The sequence below is a fragment of the Ischnura elegans genome, chromosome 1 (genome assembly GCF_921293095.1).
Source record: "Ischnura elegans chromosome 1, ioIscEleg1.1, whole genome shotgun sequence".
Taxonomy (NCBI): domain Eukaryota; kingdom Metazoa; phylum Arthropoda; class Insecta; order Odonata; family Coenagrionidae; genus Ischnura; species Ischnura elegans.
The window spans coordinates 81,485,288-81,503,155 of NC_060246.1; the positions used below are offsets into that span (position 1 = coordinate 81,485,288).

The 17,868-nt window shown below is 35.1% G+C and overlaps 1 protein-coding gene across 4 annotated transcripts in view; it reads left to right on the top strand.

Annotated features, from left to right (window-relative positions):
• The window catches only part of LOC124164441 (broad-complex core protein-like), a 55,154-nt gene that overhangs the window by 27,440 nt on the left and 9,846 nt on the right, over nt 1-17,868 (top strand). The window contains exons 5-7 of one of the 4 annotated variants that reach the window (XM_046541775.1): nt 1,820-1,925; nt 9,360-9,542; nt 14,414-17,027. In XM_046541775.1, coding sequence (XP_046397731.1) covers nt 1,820-1,925; nt 9,360-9,542; nt 14,414-15,432 — 1,308 coding nt within the window. In that variant the 3' untranslated portion in view covers nt 15,433-17,027. Of the gene's footprint in view, nt 1-1,819; nt 1,926-9,359; nt 9,543-14,413; nt 17,028-17,868 lie in introns of those variants that run through there. The other 3 variants (XM_046541788.1, XM_046541769.1, XM_046541781.1) reach the window with 3 other exon arrangements.

Genomic DNA, 17,868 nt, shown 5'->3' on the forward strand with positions numbered 1-17,868 from the left:
GCTGATTTTAAGTAAACCCACCCTGGAAAGTTCAGAACCACTCATACGAGGTGAAGTTGGGCACTAATGCTATTGCATACAGCGTAAGCAGAGCATACTGCTGAGGGTGAAGCATGACCATATGACTGCGCAATTAAATTTTTTGTCCTCTAGAAAAGGCAACTTACCCACTCATTTCTAACAATAAGCAGCTTAGCTCTAGATGAGCAGATGAATTCAGAATGCTAGTAGGGAGAAACAAAGTATCCTGAGAAGATATCGCTTTGTTAGCAACTCTGACAAGTGAGACTTGTAGCATAACTCGTAAATTTTAACCTGATGTCCTGTTTTCGAAAAAAATGCCGCATCTACTGCTGAGAAGCTCAGCTGTTAGGATATCGAGATCGTAACATAATAACACCGCCAAGAATTTCTATAACACCGAAATCACACAGTTTTAAAACGAATTTTAGCAAAAAATAAAACCATTTTCACGGACCTCTAGCCATGTTTTGTTTATTGTGTGAGGCTATCAAATTGCTACATTAAGTATTGTTGTACAATATTGCTTATTCATCAGTCGTTTTGCGTTGTTGAACATAATACCGTTCTCTTTGATTTTCATATTTTTCGTTGATGTAAACAATGAGTCAAAAAGTCTCTCTGCTGAAACTTATGGGTTAATATTTTCCATTTTAACCTAACCCATATGGCATGTAATAAGAGAATTATCTGTTTCTTATGGTTTTACTACGGAAGAAAATGACAAGCAGCTTATCGGAGGCTAACTAATTTGTGTAAGGCAAGAGTAAGATTTTAGGGAAAAATAGGCAAGGAATACAGTCAAATATTCTCATATTAACATAATTTGCTGATGCTGGATGAACATGAAAGGTGGCATAACAGCATACTACTCATCCTATGCTGCCTAGAGCTGTGCCGGACATAAATGTAAAGCCTAATAGTGGAATTCAGTGAGTCTTTATAAGAGCTGAACAACTGATGAGAGATTTTCTTGTAGGTACATAGAAAATATTTTGACAACTACAAGTAACTTGCCTCTGAAGATGAAAACCATAGTATGCAAACCCTTTTCTTGATGTGGAGAGAAAAAAAATGGCTTTGGCAGGAATTGACCTTATAACCTTGAGATTGGTAGTTAGCCGTGCTATCCACTACACCACTACTTCATTTACCATATCATATGCTCTTATATGACAATACTCGGGTCAGTCTCTTTCTTATTATTTCCGATGGAGCGTTCACAAGCATAAGAACCGAAATAACAAGTTTTGTTGGGCAATCCTACACATTTATATGCCCAGAATAACAGCACTCCCACAATAACACAATACACTTGCCAGACAAAAGCTTCGGGGTTCATTCAAATGCAAACCCACTTTTAATCTCATCTATTGAATTAGGTAGAGTGACAAGATGAGTGAAACAACACAAAGGTTGTATGCCAAGCATTTGAATAACAATTAAACTAATAAGGATCAAAAATATAACATAATAATTATGTATAGCGGTAATTAAATCACGAGTCGTTCTCTCATCAATTCTTTCACCAAGTAGCTAGAGCGATTTCAAAGTCGTCACTGGCAAAATTCACACTTAGCGAATGTTAGCATTGAAATGAGAATATGAATTCAGTCACCGTTTGTCAATATTTTCAACAAATCGCATTGGCTGTAGCCAGAAAGAACCAGAGTCAGGCCCCAGGTTTCTTAGCTGTGATGTTCTTAGAAATATAGGTAGTATGATCAGATGTATGTATATGGTTTCACACAGTGGAGCAATAAATGCCTACATTGTTTTATGTACTTTCTATCTGCAGACACCTACTCATGGCAGTAGTAGTGATGTGGGTGATGGAGGAGGAAACAGCATGTTGGAGGAACCTGGAGTGTCAGGAGCTTCAAGTAGTGGTCTGGGAGTACAAGGTAAAGAATTAATTCTTCTCTATTTGTGGCTTCTTTATTCACATGAAAGGTTGGCTTCACTTCCAGACATGCATGCTGCCCTAAGATAAGACAGCTATGTTCTTACTCTAGGTCTACATTATTTATACAGTCATTTGTGATATCAGTGCTAAAATAGCACTTGAAATTTATCTTGGAGTGTCAGGATAAGTTATTTTTTTAGTTCTAAACCAAGTTTGTTGTAGGTAAAGAGAGCTATCTCAAGGATTTCAAATACTTTCAGATACGTAGGGAATACTTAGTCAGTTTTTGTATACAGAGGGAATATTTTTTCAGTTTTTTTGTTAGCTAAATAGAAATTTATTTTGTTATTGCTCAATTATTTGTGTTGCGGTAGTGTAAAATGATTATTTTAATGCATTTCATAGTGATGTATTGAAGAAGAATGTAATAATGCTGTTGTATTTGGTTGAGTGTTCTTTGAAAACTTCGTGCTTATTAGCTGGGAAATATTTGTTGGAATGCCCTTTTAAAAAAAGTAAAATTGAATAAGAAGTCCTGTATTCTGGTATTTATTCAAAGCTATTGTATAATTGTATTCATTATACTTGTTAATAACTGTACTCTTCCCAAGGAAATCAAATTGTCTGGAAATTATATGGAAAACATAAGTAGTTCTGATATTCATTATTTTTAACACATACTGGTATGTATATGCACATAATATGAGGATAAAGTTAATATCTATGTGAAAAATTTGATAGAAAATTTGGATCAGGTGCATTACATCGGAGAATGTTTGACATCATATAATTTTTTTCCTCAAACTTTTTGTCAGTGAATAGAAAGATCCTTTTAATACCCGTAAATTAAAATGTTGTTGGTGTGGAGTGCCTAAGTGAAGGCTGCAGCCCATATTTTCTGGATCTGTGAAAGTTGAATACCTGTTGACCCCGACCTTCAGGTTGAAGCAGTGAATGAGTTAGAGATGGAATTATTACTTCCATCAATCGTCAAATTATTAGCCATGCACACTGTGTAAAGATTTGATGTGCCAGTTGTTGCTATGACTCATGAAAATTGTTTGCTTTAACATTTATTTAATTTTTTGACTAACCTTCGGCTATGAATACCTAGCCTATAATTATTCTCAGCATATGATATTTGCAGAGCTAATAGCTTTTTATGCCTTTTAACGAGACAACCTTATCTATGTTAGATTGTTAACTTAAATTGTCTGCTTTCTGGCTTGCCAGTTGCATTTTGTACTTAAAAAAACCATTATTGTATTGAAGCATCTTGTGAAGAACTTACTTTGTGGATGAGAGGAGACATTTTGTAGCTGTGGTGAAGATATTTTTCTCTCTCCTTAATGCTGCATTGGGGTTAGTTGACTAAGATTTTCTGGTAAATATGTTTATCAGAATAGAATCAATACAGAGAGTGTACCAACAAAGGTCCTGCTATTCAGCATTAAAAAAGAATCCTCTACCATGCTAAAATTCTCCTAATGAAAGATTGAATTCATCACGCTTATTAATAACTGAAGTCTCTGAGAGGAAATCAGATAGTTAGGTCATGGGAAACATGAGTATTTCAGAAATTCATACTTTTGACTCTTGGTGTTTTGAATATAACAAGAGTAGATAGTTTATACATAAAATATATATAACAACAATATTATCACCATATTTTTATGTTATTATAGCAACATTTTTTGCACAAAAGGAAAACCTTTTTGTGATATTCCTCTTTACTTTAGTGAATATTATACTGTTATAATCTATTTGTCAAAACATTGAGATCTATCTGTGAATGATTGTTGTGGACATGAACATTCATATTAATGTCATCCAGTGACCTCAACGCCTCTCTTCTCTGACTTCAATACCTCAGAAACTCCAATCCTCCATCTGTGATTCAGGGAACTCCCAGTACATACCTCTAATTGGTACATGACCCCTTTGCTTCTGCAATCTGCATAGCAGAAAGTAGAATATTTCAGCCAGTATGAAATCAATGCTTGAAAGCTCAAATTAAAAAAAATTCAAAGGATGACTATGCCAGTTATTTGCAATAAAAGCCATATTTTAATGTGTTAAAAATTAAAGATGCTCTATTTGTGATTCAGTGACACATGTGGTTGAAATATTGTGAAACGGAAATGCACTCTAGGGGACATTGATGGCTTCAGAACTTGTAAAAGAACACAGTTACAAATGCTTCTCAGCATCTTCTAGGAGCCTATTTATTTTTTTCAATTTCCCCTGGTATCACTACCAAAACACTGATCTCAGCACATCTCAGATCTCATTGAAAATGGAATAGCTTCCTACCTTCAGTATCTCAAACAATGGTAGTACAGTGGAAACTCGATCTATCGTTCCCACATTTATAATTTGCCGTTCCTGGTCCCATGTAAAGTTCCATATAAACAAAGTAATTTTTTCCCGCATCTATCGGTCCATGAAGTATCGTTTACCAGCATTGATTATTTTAAGATCACGGTCCCAATGTATTATTTTCCTGCATCCATCGATTGGCAAAACTCACATCAGCCTTCCCCTCCCCAGCCACTTTCCTCCTTACCGAAACCAAACATAAGGACCCAGACACCCCAGATCATGACTAGTGCAGGTTTCATGTTAGGAAGATTATAAATCATTAGCTTTGAAAGAAAATATCAAGTCACGCGAGAAGAATAGAAATGTGTTTCACCCCTCCCCCCTTCTTGCCCAGTGGCCTTTTTGAGCTTTTCTGCTTTAAAGTTCCCTGATTCAGGAGATCAACTGTTGCATGAGTCACTGATTGGCTCAAAAGGTGTTTAACAATGACTTTGGCAATTGGTATTATACCTTCATTGGATTGAAATATTTGTTATTTGCCCATAATCCTGAAAAGAATGAGGTCAAACAATGTATTTCTGACATTAATTAAGCATTTTAAGCAGGGAAATTGTTAGCAAAATAGGACGGAGGCTTAGCATTATGGCAAAACTCGATATACTTGCAGTGAATTTTCACGGCAGTTGATCTGGTACATATTTTTTTCCAAAAACAGAATATCAGATTAAAAATTCAAGTGTTATACTATGAATCTCACTTGTCAAAGTCACTGACGAAGGGATATCTTCTCAGGATATTTTGTTACTCCCAACTAGCCTTTCCAATCCATCTGCTTATCTGGTGCAACATTACTTAGAAATGAGTGGGTAAGTTGACTTCTCCTGAGGACAAAAAATTTTGTAGTGCAGTCATATGGTCACCTCCTCGGCAGTTGGTTCTGTATATGCCATACTCGAAAGCGTCAGTTCCGAACTTCACATCATATGAGTGGTACCGTATTTTCCAGTGTGGGTTGACTTCAAACCATCAAGTATTTTCAGTGTGGGTTGAAAAAAGTCAGGTTTCATTTTTATAAGTTTTATTTTTATTCTTCTTCGGACCATGGCCCTCCCGAAGAAGCATGTGAGAACTTAAAAGGATGGGCTGAAAATAATTGAGGAGAAGAATCCGGGGGAGAAGTGCATGAATATTGCAAAATGCATGTACATATTATTACTGTGACTCACTGAAATTTATATTTTTCAATGTAGGCATTTTGGGTGCATCTATTTTTTCATGATGTTTAGATAAGATGAACACTGAGCTTCCAGGAAGGTAATAGGCACGCGATCACCTCATTGCTCAGCAGCACTTATATGAAATCAGGACTTTTGGCAATTTGCCTACACAGGCAAGTGCCTGGCTATGAATCATGCCATGCTATCTCTACTTCCTTATTCCCCCGCTGCCTACACTTCTGGTATTCCATTCCTCTCCAATTTGACCTTGACTAGTCACGGTGTTAATATGTGCATCCTTCCACCCACTACAATGGCTACAATTCTCTCGAATATATAATCCTCATGAAACAAGGAAATCTATGAAGGCTAAAATGTTTCTCGAGAAATAAGGAAATGGCAACTAAGGATTGAACGCAACCAACTGAAAATTGAGGAATGAACAGCCTCACTTTATATCTTGTGATATCGTACATATAAGAATAAATATTTTAGTCTGTATGCACTTAAGCTTTTTATGTGCATAACCTATAATTTTTCTGGGTATATTTTATTGTTGTATTTGAGTCTGGGAACTCACCACAAGTGATTGATAGTGAAGGTGGGGAAAAATGTCTTTTTGATGATATGTATTTCCATTTTTATCCAAATTGAGTATTCCTTAGGATACCAGTCACTCAATAGTATTGTTAAATGAGTGTGTGTGCTTGAAAATCTTTCTTATTTATACTTAATGGGTGGATAACCTCAGCTTCTTTGATGATTTTATGTACGTAATAGCATATTAATTGAATGTGCATGACTATTAAAGGTAGTCTTTTCCTGTACATAATTTTCAGTTTTAGTTTTTTATTTTCAAATTATTTGGCAGCGAAAATATTATGCATTTGGCCTTTTGTGGTTAGATTCACCATGCATGTTTGATTCAGCATTGAACCATTTTTCAAAAAAGGTTACCTTACATGCACATGAAAAGGTTTTCTTATTGATAACATCCCTGGTATATTCGTATAAATGGAGCTTTCCCTGTTCCTAATGTCGTTTGCCTGGTGATGCAGATAGAGGGTCAACAAATTTTGTGTTATAGTAATAATAATATATATTATATTCATCAACTATTGTTATTTCAAGGAGTGAGTTTTATGAGTTTCTTTTCAATGTTTGGTTCAAACCCAAATTGGATTGAATCAATTTTTTCATCAAATTGAAAATCAAAACTTAATCATTTTGGTTCAAATTTTTAAAAAATCATTTTTTTTGGGTATAACATAATTTTTTTAAACTTTAATCCCCCCCTGAAAATACCCCTCTTAATGTTTGGAAAGAATGTTTTAGTGCAGAGCAAGCTGTAGAGCTTAAGGTACTGAATATGTTTAGTGCTCCTGGTGTACCTACAACTGAATAAATTTATTTGTAATTCCTTAATGAGTGTGTTTCAAATTTTTGAAGTTGTTCCTTTGAACTCGTTGAATTACAGGCTGAACATAGTGGAAATGGACGCTGTATTCCAATTAGCTACAAAAATGCATCCTAAGTAGGCTTTGAATACTCCATAATCGCAAATATTATCCTCCGCACTATGTCTTATATCGTGGTAGTGATGTTTGGGTTGCCCCATTAGTCACTTAAGATGTTATGCTTGAATTTAGTCCTCTATTACTTGTCTCTTTTTTATTTTGTGCAAAAAAAGGGAACTATTTGGAGAAGTATGGTCTATGTTGGATGATGATTCGATCCTCATGGATTCTGTTGCAATCTAGATGATGATGGTAATGATACAAACAGACTTAAAAACCACTATCCATTGTGGAAGAGAGTCAGAGTGCAAAAATATCTTTGAAACCCTGAAATAATAATCCCTCTAAGCAAAGATTAATTTAATGAAGTATTTTGATAAAATTGGGAAGCAATTCTCTTTCTTTATATTTATGACCCAGAAAGTATGTGCAAAAGGTGAGGTCTATTTCTCAAGGTCACATTTTAATATATTTTATAATTCCTTAATTTGCATGAAGGACTAATGGTAGAAAATCATGGAATCAGTACTAATTTTTAAGTTGTAAATAATGTTGCGGTAGTGATGACATAATTATTGCTTTTGTGCGTTCTCATTCTGTTTGTATTTTATAATTATTCTTTACTGTATATTTACCAATGGAATATTTGGTTATATTTGAATTAGCCACTGAAATGCAATTGGAAGAACTAAGGAATATTGATAGTATAGTCAGTTATGCAGCTTCTTGTATTGGTAAGACAGTGATTGCTGATTGTATTTTATTTCTATAAAATTATTTATCTTAATGTAAAATGCGAGGAATCTGGAATGTTTTAAATGTTTTCATTTGTCATGTGCTACCTTTCTTTGTCGAAGGACACATTGTATGTAGTGTTGTAAATAATGCTATACTTAGTACTCAGTTTTCATCAGCTTTTTGATAATCTCAAGAGATACCTGATAGTCAGATTTTTATTTTGTTGGAATAGTTGCACTTTTTATCTTTAAGGTCTGATAAATTTTGCATCATGTGCAGTGTAAAAATAGAAAAGTTGCTCCATGAATAGACCCCTGTGTAGTTGATATGCATTGGAATATGCTTGCATATACTGAATTATAATTGTTTTAGCAGGAAGAATTTTTTTAAATTTACAGGTTTAGAAAGTTCCTTTAATGTTAGGATGTACACTCAGTGAGTTTTGGGAAACCCAAATGTAGTGTCCTTAATCCTTGAAGCAGAGATAATCAATGGTCATTACTTGAAAAATTCTTGTGATGGATGCATGTCAAGTTGAAGGCTGTGTTCTGAGAACAAGATAATGACCACTTTGTGAGAAATTGAGATACCTTCTGGCCCCCTACTGTCAGACATTGTCATTGTTTATGTATAGTCAATAATCACCTAAGAATTGGTATCTACTGTCAGAAGTGATACTGGTTTGATGTTGGAAAGGAGGGACTTCATGCATACATAGAAATCTTGTTTGTTTGATCTTGTTCTTGTTTGATTTCGGAGAAGGGGAAAGGGTCAGAGTGGGTGAGGCGAGTGCTGAATGGAGGGGGATAGCGGATCGTGGGAAATGCCCTAAGGTTGCTATTCCACGGCACTGAGGTTCTCCTGGTGGGGGAAACCAGGGATTTTCGGATTTTTTTCACCCAACCATTTTCGGTTCCCCACGTCGAACTCTTTTCACCGCTCTAATCCGCGAATTTGATGTAGTTCGTCAACTAGCCTGAAACGGCGCTGCATGCACTAAACGACTAGTGTTCTTTACAATTTTCCGAGTCAACTACGAACGACAGTGTGCGACAGTATACGACGAAATTTAAAGTATTCGAAGTATTCGAGAGCGTACCTTTAGCATAATTATTCGAGACCTCAAATATCGAATACTTTCTAGTATTCGAGGTATTTGAGTATTCGCGGATACTATTCGCACACCTCTAAAAATAATATAAATTGCCTGATTTATTGTTTTGTGGCTTCTAATTTTGCATCTCAATGAATGAATATCTTTCGGTGACAGCATTTGCATGTATGAGCATTTTAATTGGTCAAACATCCACATCAAAAGCTTTTTGATTTAGAATGTTGGTGCCTTTATTGTTTGTCTTGTTGTTGTAAATATAAAATAAGTAAGCTATAAGGTATTTTTAATGCGTTATCCTAAGTTATAGGTGAGAAGATTCTAGAACATTAATAGTAGGTCCATCTGTATACCTAATTATATGGAGTAACTTGCAGACTAATCCTTGTTGAAATTTTTTGATGAAATGGTTAGAAATCTTGCCGCAAGGAAGGTCCTACAAAGAATTCCTGTTATATTTTCTTAAAGAAAATATTCTTTTAGTTTACTAGTGTGGTGACTTCAATTTATCTTTTTATTCTTTTTAGATATGTGTAAGTTACCAGAAGACAGAAAGGCCAAAATTTTGGCTCTAATGCAAAAAACATCAGTTCAAAATCAGGAGAGTCTACAAGAAACCTGTGCTTTGGTGACGGATGCAATAGCATTGGATACCCAGGCTACTGATTCTAAGGAGCATCAGGATAACCCGGAAGAGCAAAATGAACAAGGTACAAACCTTTCCAAAGCCTTGCAGCTCAAGAAGTCAGAGCATGCCCTTCTGAGTCTGATTTTTTGCTCTCTCAGGCCGTAAATAGAATGAGAGCAAACAATTTGTGTCAGTGGTAAATGTTAGTCATCCTGTTCGTCTATAAGCATTTCATGATTTTGAAGAAGTGCACATATTGCGAATATGTGGAGTGCATTATAGAAGAACTTTGTGATCCATGTGCAAATTGCATGAAAGTTGATATTCGGCAGAAGAAATTGGCAAGAAACAGTCATTGATTTTAGCTCCTTGGCTGGATAATTGCATATAAGCATTGATAAAACTCTGGAAGATTATTCCTTGCAGCTAATTTACATATTCTAGCTTGGGATGGAGAAGAGGAAGCAGTAGTTGGAGAAAGTACCTTATTTTATTTTGATGGTACCCTGCTGAGATCAAGATAATGTGATACCCTTGACCATTTCATAAGGCCAGACTAAGAAAAGGCAGCACAGGTTTTTAAAACTTAAATTTGCTTCTTTGATTCAGGGATGAAGAGGCTGAAAGATTGTGTGCTGCTTAACTGTGTACTAAAGAAGTGCTTCATTGGTTTTACTCTCTCCAATAGACGGCTGTGGTATCAGTTTTTTTTAAATCAAAAGAAGAGATAGTGAGTCTGATAAGATTTTTTTTGAGGAATCAGATGTTCTTCTGAGAAGAAAGGATTTTCAGAAAATGAAGGAGCAGAATGGTGAAGAAAAATACAATAACTAATCACTTTTACTTGATTGTGGCCTATTTCCTAGTCTCTCAACCTAAGTATTTGCATCAGAAGTACATAATTATGACAATCAGCAATTAAAGTGAAATAACTGGCATTGCGGACTGACTACATGAAAAAGTCCCTGGCCATCAAATTTTTATGAATTATTTGATCATCTATGAAGGAAGGCTGTTCATATTGAAGGAGTTATATGCAATTTTGGCTTCAGGTTAGCCTGTGACAGGAACAAATTTATAGGAAAGTATGTAATCTCAATGAAAAAATCAGATGAATGAACCAACCATTCGTCCCTTCTGTGATATTTTCTGCAAATATTTGAGACTGTACAGTATGCATTTGAAGAGCTTCACATGGAAAGAAAAATGAAAATGAAGCATTAATCAACAGAAGCTCACCTGAAGTTTATGCTGTGGTGCAATCCAGTCATTCAGGACCAGCCCAAATGTAGTGAAAGCCTTCAGATACTGCATACATCAACTTTTACTCTTAAGATGGACATCAAGGAATCATTTATATCTGCTTCCTTTTTTGTTTTTCAGAGTTGCAGGGCACTTTTTTGCTGCTTGACTGATGTTAGAACCTCAAGAAATAGTACTCATTTGTTCTACGTATGTATTGTCTGGGTCAATGAATATAAATGGATAGAAGTTTTTCGTTAAAGTATAAAATAAGTTGAATAGATAGTTATATTTGAGGGATTATTATATACTTCAGAGTTGGCTAAAATGTAAAAGGCTGTTTATAATTGTTTACTTGTGATTATTCTGAAGAGTATGTGATAACTTTAAACAGAAGACCACTCCAAAACTTGGCCTCTAAGTGAAAGTTAATGGGAAGCTGATTCAAAATGATTCTTGATTCCAGCAGTATCTTGGTCAATTTTTATTTATGATTGATAGCACTTCATTTCATCATTAGTAATTTTGAGATGTGAGCTTATTTGTAGAGATAGGGTGTATCTATGTAAGCTTATTTGGGTTGCAATTCAGACAGAACAGAAAATAGAATGTTGGAATCAAAATTGATTTATGTATGAATTTTTGCAGTCATTCTAATTTTTCTAGGTATTATGGCTATGCTATTATATTTTATGTGCATTTTTATGCTGTAATGGCCAGTTTCTTTGTGAGTGAAAGAGTTAGTGGATTGTGTCTTCGTATTTCTATTTAGATTGCTCTTGTAGGAAAATGAAAAAAATCCAATATGTTCTCTGCATTGCCATTTAGTTGAGGTCATAACATTTAATTTGAAGTATCAAATCAAGTTTCCTCTTAGTATTGACTCTCATTCATTGATTCAGCTTGAACATTGAATTGGATAGATGAAGGTAGAGCTCACCTCAAATTAGGCCACAGGAATGTGTATTTCTAAGGGTATCAGGATAAGAGGGCCAGTTTCTTTCCCTGAGCCACCTCGCACTTAGATGATTTTTGTGTGTGGGCATCCTAAGGCTTTACCTGGTATTTAAATTTGGGACCCCTTACCAAGCAAGGACTCTGCCCACTAGCCATGCCACCCCCTTGTAGTATCTGAATATTCATTTTTTAAATAGTCGATCTGTGACTTATTTTGATTGGATTACTGATTCTAATGGAGAGCAAAGTCGAAATGGTCATTGCAAGTAACAGATGAGATGGATGAATAGATGCAGATAATATCCTAACCCATGAGAAATACATAGTAGGTTTTAAATATTAGCTTTAATAATTTTGAAATAAATTTCAAATCAAATTCTATGCCTGTTAATATTTTGTTACTAAACATTTAACTATTTTCATTTAAAAATTGTTGTACTGTGGAAAAGGGGATCTATAGTAATGGAAATAGCTATGTATATCTTAACTATTTTTCACAAGCTTAGCTGTGCTTGTTATAGTGATCCCTGTTGATGGCATTATTTGAACTCCAATTAACACATTGCTCAGTTGTGAATAGAAACAAATTAGCCTTTAAAACAGCATATTTTGAGTCTATAATTAGGTGAGAATGTATGAAATAAATGGTGAAAATCTAGATTCTAATTTTGTGACTTTGTGCTTACATTTTCGTTTATACCTACCTTAGAGAGAGATTGTATAGGAAGGCCCTCTTGAAGAAAAAACAGCTACATATCAGGATCTGAAAATTAAATGCTTTATTTATTCAATTCATTCACAGGGTTGTTTTGCGCAATGTAATGCAGCCTGTGTGATGATGAAAGAGCAATGGAGTACATGACCATTTTTATGTGCATAGTGTCTCTTTAAGAGTTGAAAACTGTATCAGCTTGAAAACGATAGTGAACATCTTTAATGATGAAATATCACTTGTATGTGTGGAGTGTACTTTCCTAAATCTTTTTGTGAATCGATGGAGAACAGCAATCAGGAAATCATGCCATCACATTTAAAATGCCTAAATGCATCTTAAGAGCATGAATATGTAAATAGATATATTCAAAATCCTTTGAAGGACCAAATAGTATTTTAGTAGTTGCTTGATTATATTTTTTGTGTGCCTGGGGTACTTTGCTGTTAACTCTAGAGTTGTATATCATAGGGTTGGAAGGTACTATTTTGTTTGGGATTATTTTCCTTGAGAATAGGTAAATTATCTTAAGATACCCTTAAGGTACCCTTAGGTATTGGTGTGATGAATCTCTATTTGAAGGCAACTGGCAGTGGATGATTGTCGGAAAAAAGTTTGCATTTTGAATTTGTCAATTTGAAGAAAATTAAGATGAATATTATGGTAATTGATGTTAGGTAATCATTCTATACAAAAAATAATTGCATTAGTCTCAGAAGGTAGAATATTTTGTGGCAATAGATCATTTTCTTTTATCATTATTAACTTCTTGCAAAGGTGTGTATAAAATACATCAGTGGTGAAGGTCTGTTCTCATGTTAATTATGTTATTGAATCAGGATCAGTAAAAACATCATCTTTACTGAAAGTTTATGATTTAAAAACACATTAACTCATGTACTATGGATAAATTAACCTTAAATTCATACTGGGCATGTGTATGCAGTCTACTTATTTTTACTTGAGGATTTTGTTGTGTTTAATTTTGGCCTTGTGCAAGTATCTGTTTATCTTTTGTTGTGAGTGTGCTACATGATTGATCAATGTGTGTGTGTGTGTGTGTGTATTTGTGGGAATTGAGGTTGACATAAATAAATTAAAATTAAAAATAAATAATCACTTACATCATCAAAATTTATATTCTAATGCCTTTGAGGTAATAATGAAATATTCAAGGACTAATAGATATCATTGGTGCATTTTAGAAAAAAAAAATGGCATGCGTGAAACCTGGTTTATCATATTATTTACTACAAGTTTTGGAAATCAACATATTTTGTAGAGTGCAATGTCTAATGATCCTATTTTGGAACTGATTTTCTTATAGAAGTAGTGTTTAAATATTGTCAGGGTTTTTTTTTAACTTACCAAATGAAGTTTGTGGCATACTTTTAAGGCACTCTCTTTAGTGTGACCTCGTTTAAATGGATTGATTTATAATTTTGGAAATACTGCTGATAAGTTGAAATTAATGCACTGATTGTCTCTTAATCTCAACTTTTTGAGAAATGTGGTTGTGGCATTGATTTATTCCATTGTTTCATTCCCATTGGCTGATTAAATGTGGCTGTTTGTCGGACTTTGTTTGTGAAAGTTAATTTTTCAGTATCCATTGCTCTTCTCTTGAAACCGCTCATAAAGTCTTTTCTCATTTTTTTATTGTTTTTGTGAGTTGTCCTATGTCTTTTCTCATATGGCATTGAAATCATGGAGACTAGGGTATCCTCTCTAAGTTTGCTCTCATTCTGAGGTCATTTACTAACAGTGAGTGAAAAGTTGAAATGGGAAAAATGCTAGGATGCTCCTGACTTTTCGTGTCGGTTTTTGGGGAAAATATTTTTTCTTTGAAAGTAATATTTCATCTCATATTGGTGAGGCATAGTTCATCATCTGAAGCATGGTTTCAACTTATTATCTGTCTTCTAAATTATTAATTCTATTGAGTGTAATGTCAAGGCATTTAGTTGACTGTAGCAGGTGAAGAAATTTCATGGTCAGTGTGGGATCCTAGGCGTGATCTAATTGAGTTCTCCCTTCTCCAGGATTTCAATGGACTTTGGAGCACGTAGTGTGTCCCAGAATATCACTGTCTGGAGCTTCCTCCCACGCCTTCTCAGCTCACCACCACCACTTACCTCCGGCATTTGACTCCAACCCATCGGCTTCCATCTCTTCCACCATGTCCTCTGCCTCTTCTTCCAATCCAGTCTCATCTCACATCTCTACATATCCCACCCCTGCATTCCCTCGGATCAAGTCGGGAGGGGTAGGAAATAATGGTAGTGGTGGGGCAAGGGGACTGGGCGGTGGCTCATCTTTCACACACCCTTATGCTCCTCATTACTACCATCACTCTCACCCCTCAAACAACCCTATGGCAATATCTTCCCAAGTTTCGGTCACACCCAATCAAACCACAGTCACTGGAACTCCGTGCCGTCGTAAGAGAACTAACACACAGACTGATGAGAATTTCCTCAGTGCGTTGGAGGCGGTGAGAGCCGGAGGTGTAGGCTTTTGCAAGGCTGCTAGAATGTATGGTGTGAACAACAGGACATTGTGGTTGGAGTACAAGAAGAGGGGTTACCCCATCACACGGCCAAGTGTCAAGGCTAGGGCCTCTGAATTTGCACTCCCGAATCCACCGCCACCGCCGCCTCCTCCACCCCCTCCCCCACCCTCATCTCCTCACCATGGCCAAGACAGATCACGACCTGTTTCCGCACACCCAAGCTGCTCCTCAGCAGTCATGTGCTCAGGTGACGGAGCTGGTGGGGGAGGTGGGGGTTCTGGCGATGGCAGTGGAGGAGGCGGAGGAGGTGGTGGTGCTGGCGGTGGTGGTGGCAATGGTAATAATGGTGGTGGTGGCGCTAGTGGTGGGAATGCAGGGGTGGAGTCAAGAGGGAGAGATGAACAAGGGCCGATGGGCTACATTAATCCAGTGGTTTCCGCCCCTCATCACATAAGCCCCAGGGGATTTGAGCAAAGGACTAATTTGGATTCAATGGAAGCTAGAAGGTTTCAAACTGGTGGTAGTGTTGAGTCCATGTTTATAGGGTAGTGTAGCATGGGGACAAGCTGTGTTCTATACTCATGACTTTTTTATGATGATTTATTTTTCATAGAGAGCATCTGTGTTTACATATACGTGAACAGACATTCTTCATAGAAAGTAACATTGTTTACATATATGTTTACTTTCATGTCATTCATTGTTTCAGTGCTTTCACATACATAACTGCATAATATTGTGATTATATGTAAAAGTAATAGATATTGGCTGCTCATAAATTATTCTTGAAAAGTAGTTTTATAGGTATGTGCAAATTCCTAACTTTTGAAAGTGACAGCAAATGCACAAATGCTTTGATTTTTTTTAGGAAATGAGAAGGATAAACAACTAGTTTTTGGTATATAAAGTGATTATTAAACTTGTAAAGTTTTCATTGGCAATTCCTATAGCATATGCCTAACTAAAAGTGAATATTAATGAACTGAAAGTGAATTAGGAAAGTATTGGTTGAACTATGTGTTTTAAAATGAAATTCCAATGCCGCATATAATGTTTGAAGCATATATGCCTATAACCCAATTTATATGATGTAATGAGTAAGATTTTTGGAAAATCATACCGATTTCCATGATGAATTGCAATGAGCCTTTTAAGTGTACCCTGCTATTTAGCTTTAGAATGTGGATGTTTAGTAGGCATTTTAATTAGGATACATTGTATTGGTCATAGTTTTGGGGAGTGAAACATGTTTGAAAATGATAATCTAAGGGGTTAAAGTGAAAGTTCTACATTATAATATGTAAAAAGCTTTGGCATTTTTGGAAGCATTGAATTGTCTTGAATTTGGTATAGATGAGTATTATGGCAGCTATGGATAGAATAAGAAAAAGGAATTTGTAAAATGTCATGCTTAAAAACTTGGCTGCATCCAAGCTTTGTTGACTATATTACGTTAATGAGTGGAAATCATCTTCTAGCCAGTCTTATCTCTTTAAGTTTCATTTGCAATATTGCAAGGATGTTTATATATTAAAAAGAGCCATGCCTTGTAAATGCATCACTTTAAGGAAATTATGCTGGAATGATCACTGCCATAGCACATAAGTTAATGTTACTTTGCTCTTGTCATACAATCACTCTGTACTGGTGCTGTAAGTTTAATTATTATTTTAACATACAATTTATGTATATTGACCTGAATATATATATATATATTTGTTTATTACCATTTTAACTTTTTTATGAATGTTTTTAGCATGAGAGGATTCTAATCGAAGTGCTTGCATTGATGTGACTATAATTAAAACCTCTAACCAGTGTTAAAAAGGCTTTAATTTTGTCCTCATCCCACTTCATATTGTTTATTGAATAGCAGCTCTTCAATTTAAAGTATACGGTATCCAGTAAGCTCAATGCAAGTTTTCAATTAAATTGGAATAAATATCAGTATGATGATGGAAAACGTAAATGATCTCACAATAGTATTGAAATTATTTGATATCCAAGTATAGAAAGTTATTTATATTTGTGATTTTTTCGTTCTAAATTATTATGTGCCATAGAAAATTGTTAGAATTTTTATGAGGCTGCATTACCTATCATTTATATTTGTGTTGGAATAAATAAATGAGATTATTATGTCATGACGTTTTTTTATATTTTTCATTTACTCTCAGTCAACAAACATGAAATTAATGTTCCTACCTTCTCATTTAATGGACTACTGGAAGGGGCCATAATTTGGAGAAGCCATTGGTTATTCTGGTCTAATGCTCAATGGGTTGGCATTTATCATTATGGGAATATTTCGATTGCATATGTCATGGATAAAACATCCTTATTGATGAACCTCAGTATTAATCACAGTTCTTTAATGCAAAATCATGCATCTAAATTAACTTCAAATGTATTTCATGCTTATGTTATTGACTGCATGCAATTCACATAATGTATGGCCCATTCTTTTAGTTTGTTGTGCTATTTTAAATTCACATGATGGTTCGGTGGCAGAAGTGTTATGTATTTTAAATATGATTCTACTTTGGAGTGATTGGTAAATAGTTGTTCATTCTCAAAGCACTCTATTTGCATGCTACAAATTTCATGTTATCTCTAGTTTTTTATTGCAAATACGTTGTAAATGTACGTTGTCCTTGGGTTGTCGGTGTACACTTCATATTTTGGTTTGTGTTGTTATGGGGATTTATTTTTTTCATGACATTCCATTCATCAGTCATTAATAATATTTTCATTGGAGATTCTGTTTATGTATAATACTCTACTTTAATCTTATGATCCTGATTTCTCTTTATGAGCTCAGCCTGGCAGCTCATGTGAACTAAATTCGGAAATGTAATTTTCTTTTGTGGAAATGCATGTGCATGGTTGTTCCTTGAGCAACTCTAAGCCTCATTTAGGTCCTTATTTCTTAACTAACACATTTCCTTCCGATACCTCCCAAATGTATTTCAAATACCTCCCAAA